This window comes from Camelina sativa, chromosome 11, assembly GCF_030686135.1.
Source record: "Camelina sativa cultivar CO46 ecotype springtype chromosome 11, ASM3068613v1".
Taxonomy (NCBI): Eukaryota; Viridiplantae; Streptophyta; class Magnoliopsida; order Brassicales; family Brassicaceae; genus Camelina; species Camelina sativa.
In genome coordinates this window covers 40,797,753-40,815,744 of record NC_141890.1, presented here as the reverse complement: position 1 = coordinate 40,815,744, position 17,992 = coordinate 40,797,753, and the positions used below count along the sequence as shown (strand labels likewise).

At 39.0% G+C, this 17,992-nt stretch overlaps 1 protein-coding gene across 1 annotated transcript; it reads left to right on the top strand.

Moving 5' to 3' along the window:
* Window positions 1-5,830: 5,830 nt before the first annotated feature.
* Window positions 5,831-17,893, top strand: LOC147935226 (uncharacterized). Its single transcript, XM_087472910.1, has 5 exons — window positions 5,831-5,971; window positions 6,066-6,260; window positions 17,350-17,361; window positions 17,450-17,627; window positions 17,661-17,893. The coding sequence occupies exons 1-5, from the start codon at window positions 5,831-5,833 to the stop codon at window positions 17,891-17,893; spliced, it is 759 nt and encodes a 252-aa protein (XP_087329036.1).
* Window positions 17,894-17,992: the final 99 nt, after the last annotated feature.

The following is a 17,992-nucleotide window of genomic DNA, read 5'->3' as shown; positions in this document are numbered from 1 at the left end:
AAGAACCTAATATTGACTTATAATTATCAATTTGTGCATTGCTTTAAACTCATGGATACCATATACATATTTGGATCATCTTTCTCCTTTTACCACTCTTGTTGATCCAAGTAGCTGATTTCCTCATTAAGAATCAGTTTCCCCTACCCTTAACCAACCCTTCTTTCAAACCATGTTTATTCTTGAGTGTGTAAGGCCTTTTTGGAATTGAGCTTGGTAGAAAGTGTTAGGTTTGAGCTGACAAGAATATTGCCTTGTATAGTTCTAGTTTGCAATTTTCAAACTAGATAGGACTAGGTGGTTTAATTATTGGGTTTGGGACTTGGTTGTTTTGAAAAAGAAAAAGAAAAGAGAAAGAAAGAAATAAAAGGTTATAGTCTTTAGGAGGGAAATGTGTTTAAATAAATTTAAGCTCTAGTAAAAAAGAAATGGGAAGTATGAGATTGTTAAAGATGGTTCTAGTCAAGGAAAAGAGAGAAAGAAAAGAAGAGTCTAGCAAAAAGCTTTTATGTCTTAAATATTAAGAAGAAAAGGGAACCATAGTAAATAAGAAAGAATCCTCATTCCACTAGATGATTCAAATATGAAACCTCTCCTAAGGCTTAAAAAAAAAAGAAAAAAAGGGGTATTTGCAAAAAGATGAAGATAAAGGGTAGAACTAGGATCATTTGGGTTTAGAGTGATAGGATCAAACACTTTGGTTACTTTTGGATAGACAAGGTTTTGTTCTTGTATTTGTCTAAGTGTTCTTACCTTTAGCTTTCTTCTAAAGCTCAATTCATTTTTATGAGAGAACCTTGATATTGATAAGCCCCACTCTAAAGAGAGACCATCATTGTCTCTAAACCTTTATTACCAAACCAAATGAGTTTAAGCACTGCATAAGATTGATTCATGTTCTTGTTTAGTGAATGTTAAAGGAAATGGTTGATTTAAATGCATGTGGATATCTAAGGCTTAAATCAATAAAGGTTGTGATAGGCTTGTCTAAAATCTTTAAGTACAGCTCACTCAACTTGCATCATAATACTAGTAACTTGGACATTGATTCTAGCTAGTTTATTAGCAAGTTTTAGGAGCTGAGATCCCACTTTCAAACCTCACTCTCCTACTTATGTCTTGTTCATTTGCTTGAGGGCAAGCAAAGACTAAGTTTGGGGGTGTTGATGTTCATATATTTCACCATGTTTTACCTTAGTATATTCACATCTTTTGCATGATTTATTAGCATATTTAGCCATTATTGAGTAGTTTTAGGACTGTTATGCATTAGAGTAGAATTGCATTGCATTTGCATAGTTTCTTGCATAAACAGGTGAATTTGGATCCTAAGGAGCATGGAAAGATGTTGAGAATGATTTGAGCTATCAAAGTGAAGAAGATCAAGGAGTTAGAGCAAAAGAAACCAAGCTCGGAAGTCCACTCGACCGCCCACGTCCACTCGACCGCCCACGTCCACTCGACCGCCCACTCGACCGCCCACTCGACCAAATACTCGACGGTATGCGGAGAAGGACTCGACCGGCTGGAAGAACCAGAAGAAGAGGCCACTCGACCAAGCACTCGACCGAGCACCTGGTCGAGTTGACCGACGACCCTCCATTTTGTCTTCTAGCTACTTTTAGGGTTTCTCCCTCTCTCCTATATAAAGGCTTGTACCCTGCAGCCACAAAAAAAAAAGAGAGGAGAGCCACTTTTAGATAAAATCTATAAACCTAGTATTTACCCCTTTTGGGTATTATCTACTTTATTTTTTTCTTTTGTTTTAGATTCTCTAGCCACTTTTGCATATTTCTAAGAAATATTTGATACTTGTTGGTTTCATAACTTTCTAAGTATTAAGAATTTGAATTTGATTTCTTCTTCAATATTGTAGATCTTCATCTCATCTTTCTAATAATGCAAGTTTCATTGATTTCTGGGTTTATGACTTTGTTCATCATGTTTTGTGATTGTGAGTAGTGGTTTAGGATCTTGAGGATGAATTAGGATGGATAAGGGTTATGGTTGTTTAGATTGGTCAAGATTGATTGCTTAATATCTCTTCTGGGTTAGATACACTCTATGCTATTCTTATACTGAGAGGGTAAGGGTAGATCTTAAGTTTCTTAGCATCACACCAATGTCTAAGTTGTTAGATAAGGCTAATACTAGAGATTATCATGAAGCATGCTAAGAGATCAGATGTTTACTATGATTTTTGACTTTGATGATCTGGTTGTTTAATGCCTGCTTTGATATGTAATAGCTACTGAGAACTAGGTCTAAGAAGTATCTTGACTTGATTGTTATTGTCATGAGAATGGATTAACATGTATTAGAAGATCATTGTCTAGAGATAGCTCATTGTTGATTGAGGTTTGTTGACCAATTTAGATAACCATAGCTTGAGTCCATCCCATGAATCCATCCTTAGGATCTTTCTTTGTTTATTGATTTCCCTGTCTGAGTAGTGTTAATTGCTTGATGTTTGCTCTGTTTTCATTGTTTGCTATGTTTCTGTTCATTCGCTTGTCAACTCGACCACCCACTCGATCGCACATCCGATCGAGTGCTTGCTCGAGCTCATCCCAGAGTTCTTGTTTATGTTCTGCATCATATCTGTGTCATTTCCTGTTTCATTCTAGTTTCATTTCTGTTGCATCCATTTCATTTCTGTTTAATCCTGTTTCATTACTTGTCTTGCATTAGTATAATTTATGTTTCTGTTTAGTATCATTACTACTTTGTTTTATTGTTTACTTTGCATTTAGTATCTTGTATTAGTAGCTTTACATTCTGCATTTCATAATTATCATTAGGTTGTTAGTAAAAATCATTCATCATATTGGCTTGACTTAGATAAGTATTCACATCCTGATTGCTTGCATCACACTCATTATGGTTTGACATCCTTTATGCTACAACTACATGAGGGTAATTGAAACACCTTGCATCCACTTGTTCATCCATCATTCATCTCTATCATCATCCATCACACAAAACATCATGTTTCAAACTACAAGATAGTATATCAAGGGAGGAATAGTTACAAAAATCATGTCACGGTACAGTGCATAAGAAAAACTTTCTTGAATCATATGTTTGACAACAAATATATATAAGTAAATAATATATTTAAATTATTTCTTTCAAAAATATTAATTTTTGTCTGTGAATGTTTGTTAGAAAAGAGAATGTTGTATGTTCTAGCCAGAATAACACTACAAGACAATCGGCCATTTCCGACTACATTTTACGACTATTATTCAGTTGCTAAATTTAGCGACTATATAGTCACTACGTTACGACTAAATAAAAATGATCGTAACGTAGTCGCTAAATTGCGACAACATCATGTAGTCGTCAAAATAGTCGCAATTTAACGACTACCTTACGACTCATATATAGAATTATAAAGGCAGTCAAAGCCTTGTCGTTATATAGTCCCTCATTTACGACTAATTCGGTAGACGCATTCAAGTCACCAATTCGGCGACTATTATGCGACAATTCCGGCGGGTCGTACAGGTTGTCGCTTAGTAGTCGTCATTTGGCGACTACTACGCGACACTTTTAGCGGGTCGTAACGTAGTCGTATAGTAGTAGTAAAATGCCGGTATTAAAAATCACGTTTATTTTGTTTGGGGATTGGTGTGGGGGTTGGTATACTTGTATTATGCGACTGATTTTGATTAGTCGCTTGGTAGTCGCCAAAATTGGCTCTATATATACCAGCTTCACCACTTCTTCTCTCCTCACTCGTTCAAAACAAACACATTTGTGCAAAGGAAAAAAAAATCTTTTTGATTATTCTTATATAATGTCTGGGAATTACAATTATAGTAATTCTCGAGAGTGGATGTATAAGAGGTTCAATGAAGTGACGGGCAATTTTTCGGCGGAGTTTACAACGGGGGTGGAGCAATCAAGCATTTGCAAATAGTCAATCTCTAGCACAGAATAATGGGGGTATGTTCCACTGTCCTTGTAGTCATTGTAAGAACGAAAATTTTATGTCAGAAAAAAGAATTTGGACTCATCTTTTTAGCAATGGATTTATGCCTGATTATTATATATGGTATAAACATGGGGAAGAAATCAATATGGATATAGGAACAAGTTATGTTGGTAGTGATCAAGAAGTGGATAATGTAGATGTGGGTAATGTAGTAGAAAATCCATATGTCGATATGGTGAATGATGCATTTCGTTATAATGTGGGTTTAGATGATAACTATCATGAGGGTAGTTCTCAAAATGTAGAAGAACCAATACGTAATCATTCAAAGAAATTCTATGACTTGTTAGAAGGCGCAAAAAAATCCTTTGTACGATGGTTGCCGTGAAGGTCACTCACAATTATTGTTAGCTGCTCGAGTCATGCAAAATAAGGTGGAGTATAATATGAGTGAAAAGTTAGTGGATTCGGTGTGCGTAATGTTGAATGAGTATTTACTAGAAGGAAACCAGGCAATCGGTTCATATTACGAGACGGAAAAATTAATGCGCAATTTAGGTCTCCCGTATTATACAATTGATGTTTGTATTAACAATTGTATGATCTTCTGGAAAGATGACGAAAAGGAAAAGACTTGTCTGTTTTCTGGTGCTCAAAGATGGAAGCCTAAGGATCCCCGACATAGAACCAAAGTACCATATAGTCGTATGTGGTATCTACCTATTGCTAATAGATTGAAGAGGATGTACCAGAGCCACAAGTCTGCGGCGGCAATGAGATGACATACTGAGCACAAATCAAAGGAAGGAGAAATGTGTCATCCTTTAGATGCGGCGGAGTGGAAATATTTTCAAGAACAAAATCCTCGATTTGCAAAAAATCCCCGTAACGTTTATCTTGGATTATGCACTGATGGGTTCAATTCGTTTGGCATGTCTTTTAATCATTCATTGTGTCCTGTGATCTTGACTCCATACAATCTACCCCCTGGTATGTGCATGAATGAAGAGTTCTTGTTTCTTACCATTTTGAATTCTGGGCTAAATCATCCGTGAGCTAGTCTGAATATCTTCCTCCAACCTTTGATTGAGGAGTTAAAAGAGTTGTGGTCTACTAGATTCGATGCATATGATGTGTCCTTGAGTGAAAATTTTAATCTAAAAGCAGCGCTAATGTGGACGATAAGTGACTTTCCGGCGTATGGCATGTTATCAGGATGGACAACCCATGGTAAATTGTCTTGTCCAGTTTGCATGGAAGATACAAAGTTGTTTTATCTCCCTAACGGAAGGAAGACATGTTGGTTTGATTGTCATCAAAGATTTCTTCCTCACGGTCATCCATGAAGGAGGAATAAGAAAGACTTCCTCAAGGGAAAAGATGCTTCGAGAGAGTATCCACCTCAGTCATTGACCGGTGAGCAAGTTTATTACGAGCGTTTGGCTGAAGTAAAACCAGCAAAAACCAAGGACGTTGGTAGAAATGGTCATGAAAAGAAGACTGTTGGCTATGGGAAGCAACACAAATGGCATAAGTTAAGCATATTATGGGAGCTGCCTTACTGGAGGGACCTCAATCTTTGACACAATATTGATGTGATGCATACAGAGAATAACTTTTTGGATAACATCATGTATACTCTTATGAGTGTGAAGGGTAAATCAAAAGACAACATCATGTCAAGATTGGATATACAAAAATTCTGTTCTCGGCCACAGTTACATATTGATAGTGATGGTAAAGCTCCTTTCCCACCCTTCACTTTGGCAGAAGAAGCAAGTTCAACAGTTTTTCGAGCTCATCTGCCAACGCCGGATGAAAGACATGATTAGCAATGTCAAGATGAGTGGGGAGCGACGAACATGGATCAGAGATACTATTTGGCGAACAATGGTTGAGTATTGGGAGACTAAAGAAGCACAACAAAGGAGTCTCACCTACTCTAAAGCTGGTTTGTCTGATCGTGGTGGTCTTGGTCCTCATGTCCACTTATCAGGGCCAAAGTCTTATCAACAAATCCATACCGAAATGGTTATTAACTTTTATATACCCATAAATTTTGTTTTTCTTTACATTTGGAGCTTTAAATGATTTCATAACCCTTGCTTCTCTTGTAATGTTGCAAGAAACGGAATTGGGAAGACCGGTGAGTCTTGGTGAGGTTTTTATTAAGACGCATACCAAGCCGGATGGTACTTATGTTGACCGGAAGGCGGATCAAATCTCTCTCAATTATGAGAAGAACTTGCAGCAGAAGTTGTCCGACCTTGGGGAACATACTTCACAGCCTCCAGAGCTCACATCAGATGATTACACAAGCATCTTGATATATCATGGTTTTTATGGTTTTTAACCATGATATAAGTGTGCTTTTTGAATCTTTTCATTTGTTTTCTAGGTTGTTTTAGAGTCTTTACAGGTTTTCTAGGATTTTGGCACGGATGGAGCAAAGTGGAGCAATTTGGATCGTTTTGGAGCATTTAACAGAAGAAAATCGACTTGAAGTCGTACCAGAGTAATGGTGTCGATCTACACCTCTGCAGCATCGATCAACACCCCTGTTTATCCGACGAGAGAACCAAGTTTTGGAAGTTTTACAATTTTGCCCGAAGTTTTTCACAATTGCAAAATATGTCCTTGACGTGTTTTAGGACATGTATATATAGTTTTTGGGGTTTTAGAAACCCTGAAAGTTATTTTTCTAGCAGATTTTTGAGAGAAAGATATTGAGAGCTTTTGGGGAGAGATGGATCTGATTTCTTTTGTAGAGAAAAGATTTCTAAACTCCCTCTTTTACTTTTGATATATATTGCATGTTATTCAAAATTATGTCTTGTTCTTCATTGAATATGTCTCAGTAGTTTGCTTCTTAGGTTCAGGGTTTTTCACATGGTTTTTATGATTTATTAGATCTATGATTTTTAGGGTTCTTTATCTTTTATGATCTTCATCCTTGGTTGTTCTTCTCAATAATTCTTTATTGATCACCTAGGCCTAACCTTTTGATTTTCTGATTTCACAACACTTTTATTTAAATAGTTGTGTTGCTTTTTCAATAATTAAACCACCTTGTTTAGAATAATAACAAAACTCCATAATCCATTGTGTTTGATCTTGAGTCTCTGTGGATTCGACCCCTAAGTACTACAGTGATCTCTTGTTTGAGAGAGTAGCTCCATGGATTAATTTGAGCATATCAAATTTTGGCGTCGTTGCCAGGGTCTCTTTGATCTACCATTATATTTGAGTTTTTAATTTTGTCTAAACTTTTCTTTTTATTTTCTACTTACACGTTTTTGTTTTTCTTCTCTTTGGTGTTTCAGGTACATGCCTAATAAGCCTAACACAAGGAGCAACAAGATTGGTCCTACTGTGAAGCTTTCAAACCAAAAGTCGGGAAAACTTGAGCGTGAGAACAGAAAAGCAGCCAAATCCTTAAAGATGGTTAACACAATCATTTTGATTCGTGATGAGGACGGTGCTTTGAGGTATCAAGAGGGTCACTTGCGCAATGAGCAGGGCCAAAAGCTTGATGCAAAAGGCAATGTGATTGCTGAAGCTGTTGTTGTCAACGAGCAAGCTGTTGTTGACGGGGAGGTCGATAGTGTCGACCGACGCAAACAGGGTGTCGACCGACGCCAACAGGGTGTCGACCAACGTCAACAGGGTGTCGATCGACACCCACCTGCAGCAGACGGACGTGGAGCTGCCAACTACGTCCAGAACCCGGTTCGAAGACAGGATCAAAACCGGGATCTGATCAGGACTATTGCAGACTTCAAATGAGCTGATTTGATGTATGAAAACCGCTCTGCAATTGTTCTACCTCCATTCCCAAGGAATGACTTTGAGCTGAAGCCTGCATACTTCCAACTAGTTGGACAGAGACCCTTCTCCAACCTGCCAAATCAGAAAGCTCTGGATCATATTAATACTTTGAAGACCTAGTGACTAGCATCAAAGCCAATGGTGTGACTGAAGACTACATCTACTGCAAGGTCTTCCCATATTCACTTGCAGGAGAAGCATCTCAATGGTTAAAACAGTTGCCAGCAGGATCTTTGACATCTTGGCAACAAATTAAGGTGGCTTTCCTTAGTTACTTTTATGATGATGCTATGTCTGATGAGTTGAGAGTCAAGCTGTCCTCCTTCAAGCAAAGACCTGATGAAGCTTTCAAGGCAGCTTCGGTGAGATTCAAAGCCTATCAAAGGGACTGTCCACACCATGGCTTCTCAAGAATGCAATTTCTAAGTATCTTTTTTAGAGGGATTGACTGGGAATATCAGCTAGCCTTGGATGTTGCAAGCCATGGAAACTTCAAGACAAGATATCCAGATGAAGCTGAGAACTTGATTGAGAAACTAGCCTCCAGTAACAGTACTAAGAGAGCTGATGCTGAAAGAAAGAGATTACATGGTGGATTTGATGCAAACCAGCTAGCTTCTGTTAATGCTAAGCTGGATTCAGTGCACAATCTCCTTGTGGGTAAGAAATCTGTTCATTTTGCTGCTGAAGTTGAGACATATGAGCCAGAACCTGCTCAAGGAAACCAAGAGGAAGAGGATGTGAACTATTCCTATGGCAATCAAGGTCAGCGGTTTGGAAATCAGCAAGGCAGCAGGCCTTACAGTGGAAACAGCCAGCGCAGTAACTTTCAGGGCAATTCTTCTAGTTTCGTACCCATGTCTGACTATCAGAAGCAACAACAAAGCAGTGGGTACACAAGGACCTATGGCAATAACTCATATCAGTCCCCTCCTCCAAAAACAGCTAAAAGTAGTAAGATGGAAGCTATGCTTGAGCAGCTTTTGCAAGGACAGGAGCAAATGACAGTAACCTTCAATGGAAAACTTGACAATGTCTACACTGAGCTTAATGGGAAATTTTAAGCTTTGAACATTCATGTCAAGAAGTTGGAGAGTCAGGTTGCACAAACCGTTGGATCCGTCAAGAGGCAAGAGGGATTGCTCCCTGGGATAACTGAATTAAATCCCAAGCATTCATGCAATGCAGTGACTTTGAGAAGCGGTAAACAACTCCATCCTACACCCCAGAAGATTCAAACTGATAATTTACAGGAGTTGATTGATGTAGAAGATGATGAGGATGTCTTTGCTGAGCCAGTGTCGACTGACACTACTGAGCATCGGTCGACACCCTTACCATCCGAAGCTTCGGACAAAACCCCAACAGATGGCGTCGACCGACACCACCTGGGTGTCGATCGACACCAACCACGGACAGAAACTCTGAATGTCACATCTTCCACTCCAATTGCTGAGAGAGTGTACAAACCCAAGGTTCCTTTCCCCAAGAAACCAAGGAAGTCCAAACAAGAGCTAGATGATGCTAAATGCAGAGCAATGATGGACAAGCTTATTGTTGAGCTACCTTTGATTGATGTTGTTAGGACTTCTCCAATGCTTAGGAGATATGTCAAGAGGATGGTAACCAAGGATTTGAATGCTGAGCAAGGAGTCATGATGATATCAGCTCAAGTCAGTGCTATTATCCAGAACAAGATTCCAGAAAAGCTTCCTGATCCAGGTAGTTTTGTTCTTGATTGTACTATCTTCACTGACAGATTTGCTAGATCTTTGTGTGATCTTGGTTCTAGTGTTAACTTAATGCCAAGATCAGTAGCTCTCAGCCTGGGAATGACAGACTTCAAGCCTACCAAGATAACTCTAATCCTTGCGAATCGGTCAATTTGTATTCGTGATGGTGTTCTTGAAGATGTCCCAATTAAGATTGGTGAATTCTTGATACCAACTGATTTTGTGGTACTCAACTATGAAGAAGAACCTAAGGACCCTCTTATCCTTGGAAGATCATTGTTAGCCACTGCTAGAGTTATAATTGATGTCAAGAGGGGACATATTGGGCTAAATATTGGTGATCTGCCAATGCGTTTTGATATGGACAAGCTGGTCAAGAGGCCAACCATTGATGGTCAGACATTATATGTAGACACCTTGTCTAATCTTGCTGAAGAGGCATTCAAGGAGCTGCATCCTGAGGACCCACTTGAGAGAGCATTGGTTGTTTCTGTTGAAGAAGTTGACATCTAGATGACATTGCTGCTGGGTATGTCAAGCTACTTGATGCTAATGGGCAAGTGAAGAAGCTGGTTGCACAAGAAGAATTGGTTAGTACTTCTTCACAAGCTAAAAATTTTCAGATTAGAGCCTTGAGAAAGCTCCAAAACTTGATCTCAAACCACTTCCTGCTGGTGTAAGGTATGCATTCTTGGGTGAAAATTCTTCTTATCATGTTATTGTTAATGCTACTTTAAACAACGCAGAGCTCACTAAACTGCTAAGCAAGCTGCGTAAGGTTCGCAAAGCTCTTGGCTATTCTCTTGATGATATTGCAGGAATTTCTCCCGACTTGTGTATGCATAGGATTCATCTTGAGGAAAGAGCTAAGACATCTATTGAGCATCAGAGGAGGTTGAATCCAAATTTGCAAGATGTTGTTAAGAAGGAGATCATGAAATTGCTGAATGTCGGGATCATTTATCCGATTTCTGTCAGCAATTGGGTTAGTTCGGTGCATGTTGTTACTAAGAAAGGTGGTGTCACAGTAGTGAAGAATGGTAAGGATGAGCTGATTCCAAAAAGAACGATTACTGGCCATCGGATGTGCATAGACTACAAGATTCTGAATGCTGCAACCCGAAAAGATCACTTTCCGCTGCCCTTCATTGACCAAATGCTTGAGAGGTTAGCCAATCATCCATACTACTGCTTTTTGGATGGCTATTCCGGGTTCTTTCAAATTCCGATTCATCCTGATGATCAAGAGAATACCACTTTCACTTGACCATATGGTACCTTTGCTTACCGAAAAATGTCTTTTGGTCTCTGTAATGCTCCTACGACATTTCAAAGATGCATAATGTCTATCTTTATTGATATGATTGAAGACTATATGGAGGTATTCATGGATGATTTTTCAGTTTATGGGTCATCATTCAAGAATTGTTTAGACAATTTATGCAAGGTGTTGGCAAGGTGTGAAGAAAATCATTTAGTGCTAAATTGGGAGAAATGTCACTTTATGGTTAGAGATGGCATAGTACTTAGTCATAGGGTTTCAGAGGCTGGAATAGAGGTTGACCACGCAAAGATAGAGGTGATGACAAGTCTTCAAATGCCAGAGAATGTGAAGGCAGTGAGGAGTTTTCTTGGGCATGCAGGGTTCTATAGGCGATTCATTAAGGATTTTAGCAAGATAGCTAGACCACTTTCTGCTTTGTTGTGCAAAGATGTCAAGTTTGAATTCACTGATGAGTGCAAGATAGCCTTTGAAGGGATTAAGCAAGAGCTTGTGAGTGCTTTTATTGTTCAGCCACCAGATTGGGATCTACCATTTGAGGTTATGTGTAATGCTAGTGACTTTACAGTGAGAGCAGTGCTGGGACAAAGAAGAGACAAGAAGCTTCATGCAATTTACTATGCAAGCAGAACACTTGATGATGCACAAAGAAATTATGCAACAACAGAGAAGGAGTTGTTGGCAGTTGTGTTTGCTTTTCAAAAGTTTCGGCTTATCTAGTTGGTTCAAAAGTCATTGTTTATACTGATCATGCTGCTTTAAAGTATTCGATGCAGAAGAAGGATGCAAAGCCTAGACTTTTGAGATGGATTATTCTTCTACAAGAGTTTGACATTGTAGTGAGGGATAAGAAAGGAGTTGAGAATGGTGTTGCTGAGCACTTGTCCAGGATTAGAATTGATGATGATATCCCAATACAAGACTGTTTGCCTGAGGAACATGTTTATTTTGTGGATACATGGTTTCGGACTGATGAAACAGAGTGTCTGTCCTCGGATGCAAACGGTGTCGATCGACACCACACTGGCATCGTTCGACACCCATGTTTCACCGAGACAGATTGGTTGTATGATGGAGATTTAGCTGTTGTGGCTAGCTCCAATCAACTTTGGTATGCTGATATTGCCAATTACCTTGCTGCAGAGGTAGAACCAGACAAATTCACCGGCTATAACAAGAAGAGGTTCGTGAGAGAGCTTAGGAGATACTATTGGGATGAACCTTGCTTGTATAAGCATTGCAGTGATGGAGTTTACAGAAGATGTTTAGCAGAGATGGAGGTACCTCACATTTTGTTTCATTGTCATGGATCTGACTATGCAGGATATTTTGCTACATTCAAGACAGTGTCCAAGGTTCTCCAAGCAGGTTTTTGGTGGCCAATGATGTTCAAAGACGTTCATGAGTTTGTCTCAAGATGCGATGCCTGTCAGCGAAAGGGCCAAATCAGTAAACGGAATGAGATGCCACAAAACTTCATTCTTGAGGTTGAAGTGTTTGATTGTTGGGGAATTGAATTTATGAGACTGTTTCCATCTTCTTATAAGAACAACTACATCCTGGTTGCTGTTGATTATGTCTCCAAGTGGGTTGAAGCGATTGCCTGTCCGAAGAATGATTTTTCTGTGGTTCTTAAGCTGTTTAAGACCATCATCTTTCCAGGGTTTGGAGTGCCTCAAATTGTTATCAGTGATGGAGGTAAACACTTTATTAATAAAGTGTTTGACAAGCTTCTGAAAAAGTATGGGGTTCAACATAGAGTGGCTACTCCATATCACCCTCAGACTAGTGGGCAAGTAGAGGTTTCCAATAGGCAGATTAAGGGGATTCTTGAGAAAACAGTTGGTGTTACAAGGAAGGATTGTGCTATGAAGCTTGATGATGCACTTTGGGCATATAAAACTGCTTATAAAACACCACTTGGCACTACACTTTTTCATTTACTTTATGGGAAAGCATGTCATCTTCCAGTGGAGTTAGAGCATAAGACAGCTTGGGCAGTTAAGTTGATGAATTTTGATGCTAAGACAGCTTTAGAGAGAGGGTTAGTGTAGCTTAATGAGTTGGATGAGCTGAGATTTCATGCATTTGAGAATTCAAAGCTGTATAAGGAGAGAACCAAGCTTATCATGATAAGAAGATCATCTCCAGACATTTTCAGCCTAATGACCATGTACTCCTCTATAATTCTTATTTGAAGCTGTTCTTAGGTAAACTCCGTTCCCGTTGGTCTGGTCCTTTTACTGTCCAAAAAGTTAGACCATATGGAGCCATTGTGTTGCTAAATTCCAAGGGAGATATGTTCACTAGTAATGGTCAAAGGGTGAAACATTATTGGGCGCCGAGATACCAGACGGACACATTATGCGTTTGGACGAAGCACCCTCCGCCTAATCTATTGCCAAGTCAAGCTAATGACTTAAAATAAGCGCTGAGTGGGAGGCAACCCACTGGTAGGAACTATTTATTTTTCAATTTTATTTTAGGCTTACTAACATATTGATTTTTGGTTTTGAGTTTTATTTGTTTCAGAAAAAATAAACAGATGAAAATGTTTCGGATATCACTGATCAAGGCAGAGCATCGACCGACGCCACCTAGGTGTTGGTCAACACCGTTATCGGTTCGCAGAAGGACAGAAGGGTTAATGGGTTTTAGAATTTGATTTCAGAAAATTGGGCCTACAAATTGCAACTGGGCCGGACCAAATGAATCAGCATCGACCGACACCACTTATGGGTGTCGGTCGACACCCTTAAAACCAAGGAACACCAGAATGAAAATCTGAGTCGTCTTCTTCTTCTTCCATTCGACCTAAACCCGATACCAATGCTTCAAATTCTCATAACTTTCCCAATTCTTATCCGTTTTGAGTGATTCCAAGCTCTAATCCACTCGGTTTTCTCTTCTCTTCCCTGATCCAATGTCAATTTAGGGTTTCTCAGTGATGGGACCAAAGAAAAAGCCCAGAACCAATGACGGAGAAGCTTCTTCCTCTTCCCAATCCAGCTGCCGTCCACCTCCGTCTCCGCCTCTGCGACCGCCGGCGAGTCATTAGGGAGTGCCTTATAGTATGACTTTTGCTGAGATTTGTGATGTTTTTGGTTGGGTCCGTTGGTATCAGCCTGTTGCTTTGCCCAAGCATTATGAGGATGTCTCTACTTTATGGTCTTACATAGGAAATGGAGAATATGATTCCAAATCGGCTCTTCAGTCAGATGTCCGCCATCCCGCGCTCAGGTATATTCTTCGAGCCCTTGGTACCACTTTTCAATGTAAGATAGAACCAGGGAAGATGAGAGCAGCAGAGCTATATTTTTTTAGTGTTGCACTTGGTAGCCTGATTCCTTCCCTTTCTATTCCTGAGCGTCGTGACCCTATGTGCCTAAACTTTGTGGCTGTTTTGGCAAACCACTTGGTTGATCTGCAGACCAAGCCATTTCTGGGTACTAGCACTAAGAAGGAGAGTGTGGGGAGCCTTATTACCGCCATTCTTCAGTACAAAGGTATCCCTACTGCTGGTTACAGTGTTATCACTAGGAGGGTTCTCATGGATGAGACGTATTTGAAGAGTGCACATTGGCTGAAACCAGGTTTGTTGTGGAGGTTTATTGATGGATCAGGGGAGCACTTTATTCGCCTTCCGCGACCTGACCTTACTACCATTGGTAGTGATCCTGAGCAGTTACGTTTTCTCCCTTCTGCTGATGACTACATTGTTTATCCTCCTACTTGTCGTCACCGAGCTTCCCGGTCTGCTGCTGCTTCAGCACCTACTACTCACCCTGCTGGGGTTTTGAGTTTGGATCATCCTCTGGCACTACCGCACCAAATGAGTTTCCAGAACCACCAGAGGATCCTGCTACTATGTCCCAGGGAGCTCATCAGGCCTATATGGTTTTCTGCTTTGCGTTCCATCTGGAACGGCATGGCCCGAATGTCTCAATGCGGTTGCATTCGTCCTACCAGGAGCCGATCACCATCTCCTGGCGGTCCTGATTCTGATGATGAGTAGACATTGATCATGGTTTCATATCCTTTTTCATTTTTATCTCTTAGGATTGAGTCATTTTTAGTCTTGCTTTGAGTCAGTTTTTATTTGGATTTTGTATGAAATTTATGAACTAATCTATCTATAATGTTACTTTTAACTTGTGTTTGAGTGTTTCTTAACAGCATTAACACCCAAGGATTGATCAAACAACTCAACACCACATCTAACTGCAGCAAATTTTCAAGGAGTTACAGCCAGAAACACCATTCGTGATGAGTGTCGATCGACACTGAAATGGTGTCGGTCGACGCCACTTGGTACCCGAGAACTGTTCAAATTTTTCATATATTTTTCCATTAATTTTTGTTTCTTTTAACTTTCCTCTTATTTGAAAACATTGGGGACAGTGGCGTTTAAGTCTGGGGGAGGTTAGTACTAACTACTAACATATTTTTTGTGTTTAGTGTGTCAAAACCGTATTTTTGTTTTTATTGAGTCAAATTTTTCAAAATTCTGTTGGGGACTATGATTTTTCTTTTTAGTGTTTTGCCTTGGCTGATTAATGTTGCAGATTGAATCCAGAATCCAACTAATGAAAAATCCAATGGCTGACCAGTAAACCAAAGACATCCAAATTTCCAACAGAATCCATAAAAGTCTGAGGTAACTTCTGCACATGTTCATAGAGCTTGACTCCTTGTTCGTACCTGACAAGTGAGATATCAAAAGAAAATGGTACTCCTCTCCTTTATTTAAGTTGAAAAGATTATTCCTGAGAGCTTTGTTTAAAAAAAATGAGAGAATAAAAGATTAGATGATTTTGATCAGTTTAGAGAGGTAGGTAAATTACCTGTGACCTCATTATTCTACTCTTGAGTCAAATGATCACACAAAGCTTGGAAGCGAGGGGTAGGTAAATTACCGATGACCCCATTATTCGCCTACACCTTTAATTAAAAAAAAAAGAGAAGTCAGTAAAAAAACAGCAAACAAAGCTCAAAGGAGGATAAGAATAGAATAAGTCTGAGGGAGAGGAAGAATACCACATGTTGAAAAAAATTTATATCTTGCTTGTTATGGTATAGTACGGGAATGAGTCTAGAAGGTTCTTGACATTGATCTAATTGATGAGACCCACCGATGAAGGCTTAATGGAGGAAGTAGTGGAATTTGGTTTGAATTTGGGATGCTACGAATGTCAACGGAGAAGTACATGGTGGTTCGATTTGGATTTATTTGCTAAGCATATGAATTATGGTTTTAATGATCATGGCATTACCTTAGAGAGAAAATGAGTTTCTGTGTTTTCAAACCTTTTTCACAGGTCTAAGTTTTTGCTTTGCTTGAGGGCAAGCAAATGCTAAGTCTGGGGGATTTGATATATCATGGTTTTTATGGTTTTTAACCATGATATAAGTGTACTTTTTGAATCTTTTCATTTGTTTTCTAGGTTGTTTTAGAGACTTTACAGGTTTTCTAGGATTTTGGCACGGATGGAGCGAAGTGGAGCAATTTGGATCGTTTTGGAGCATTTAACAGAAGAAAATCGACTTGAAATCGTACCAGAGTAATGGTGTCGATCGACACCTCTGCAGCATCGATCGACATCTCTGTTTATCCGGCGAGAGAACCAAGTTTTGAAAGTTTTACAATTTTGTCCGAAGTTTTCCACAATTGCAACATAAGTCCCTGACGTGTTTTAGGACATGTATATAAAATTTTTGGGGTTTTAGAAACCCTGAAAGTTATTTTTCTAGCAGCTTTTTGAGAGAGAGATATTGAGAGCTTTTGGGGAGAGACGGATCTGAATTCTTTTGTAGATAGAAGATTTCTAAACTCCCTCTTTTACTTTTGATATCTATTGCATGTTATTCAGAATTATGTCTTGTTCTTCATTGAATATGTCTCAGTAGTTTGCTTGTTAGGTTCAGGGTTTTTCACAGGGTTTTTATGATTTATTAGATCTGTGATTTTTAGGGTTCTTTATCTTTTATGATCTTCATCCTTGGTTGTTCTTCTCAATAATTCTTGATTGATCACTTAGAATTATTATCTTAGGGAAATAAATTGATATGAGAATATAATTGTTTTCCTCATTAAACCATTGATGAGCAAAATTACTTTTTACAAAGAGATTTGATTTAGTAATTTTGTGAACTTATCTAAACCTGTTTTTAAAGCTGATTTTTAACCTAGAATTTTTATAAAGAGATTTGGATTTTCTGATTTTAAATTTAGATAATATTTGCAGTGAGAACTGATTAATTTTACCAAGAATTTAGAGTTCTAGATCTGATTTTAATTGTTTGAACCTTAATTAATTTATTGATTTAATATTTCATAATTACCGGAGAAATTCCCTAGGCCTAACCTTTTGATATTCTGATTTTACAACACTTTTATTTAAATAGTTGCATTGATTTTTCAATAATTAAACCACCTTGTTTAGCGTAATAACAAAACTCCATAATCCATTGTGTTTGATCTTGAGTCTCTGTGGATTCGACCCCTAAGTACTACAGTGATCTCTTGTTTGAGAGAGTAGCTCCAGGGATTAATTTGAGCATATCACATCTTTATTCAGGTAAAGTATCACTTTTCACAACCCACATTGAATTATCTTTCGATTTCTACAGCCTCTTTATATAGTGTTTTTCTCTTTGTTTTCGTAGTCTACTCAGAAAGATTCAAGAGGAAATCTGTATGGAGTTGGAAGTCTTAAGCATACTCTTCAACCTCTTCTCAATGGCAAGGAAAACCAACGACAAGAGTCTGCAATGTTTCAGTCATTGCAAGAGCAAATGAAGGAAACTCAACGTAAAATCGAAAAGCAGCCTGCTTATAATTCTCGTCGTGATGTTGAGGTTGCTGCTCGTGATGCAGAGCTTGCTGCCCGTGAAGCACTACATTTCCAAGCTGTGGCTGAGCAGAAGGACAAGCTAGAGCACTTGTCCTTAGTGGAGAAGTACCTGCGCAAAACTGACCCGACCTTTATGGACTTTTTGAAGACTCAATCAGCTGAAGCAACCACAGAGCCACTCTCAACCACACTTCTTACAACAGCTCCACCTTCAAATCCGGATCCTTCTCCAACTTCAAACATGGATGCTTCTTAGGTTAACTTATCACTCTCCAATTTCATAGACCTAACTCAAGAACTTGTCTCTTTTGTTGAACTCGTCTCTTTTGTTGAACTTGTCTCTTTTGTTGAACTT

Bases quoted from the DNA above. Each gene is read 5' to 3' on its own strand.
- LOC147935226 (XM_087472910.1), top strand. From the start codon at position 5,831: ATGGTTGAGTATTGGGAGACTAAAGAAGCACAACAAAGGAGTCTCACC. The intron at 5,972-6,065 runs GTTATTAACTTT...GTAATGTTGCAA, and splicing joins AACAAATCCATACCGAAATG to GAAACGGAATTGGGAAGACC. The intron at 17,628-17,660 runs GTCGTGATGTTG...CTCGTGATGCAG, and splicing joins GCAGCCTGCTTATAATTCTC to AGCTTGCTGCCCGTGAAGCA.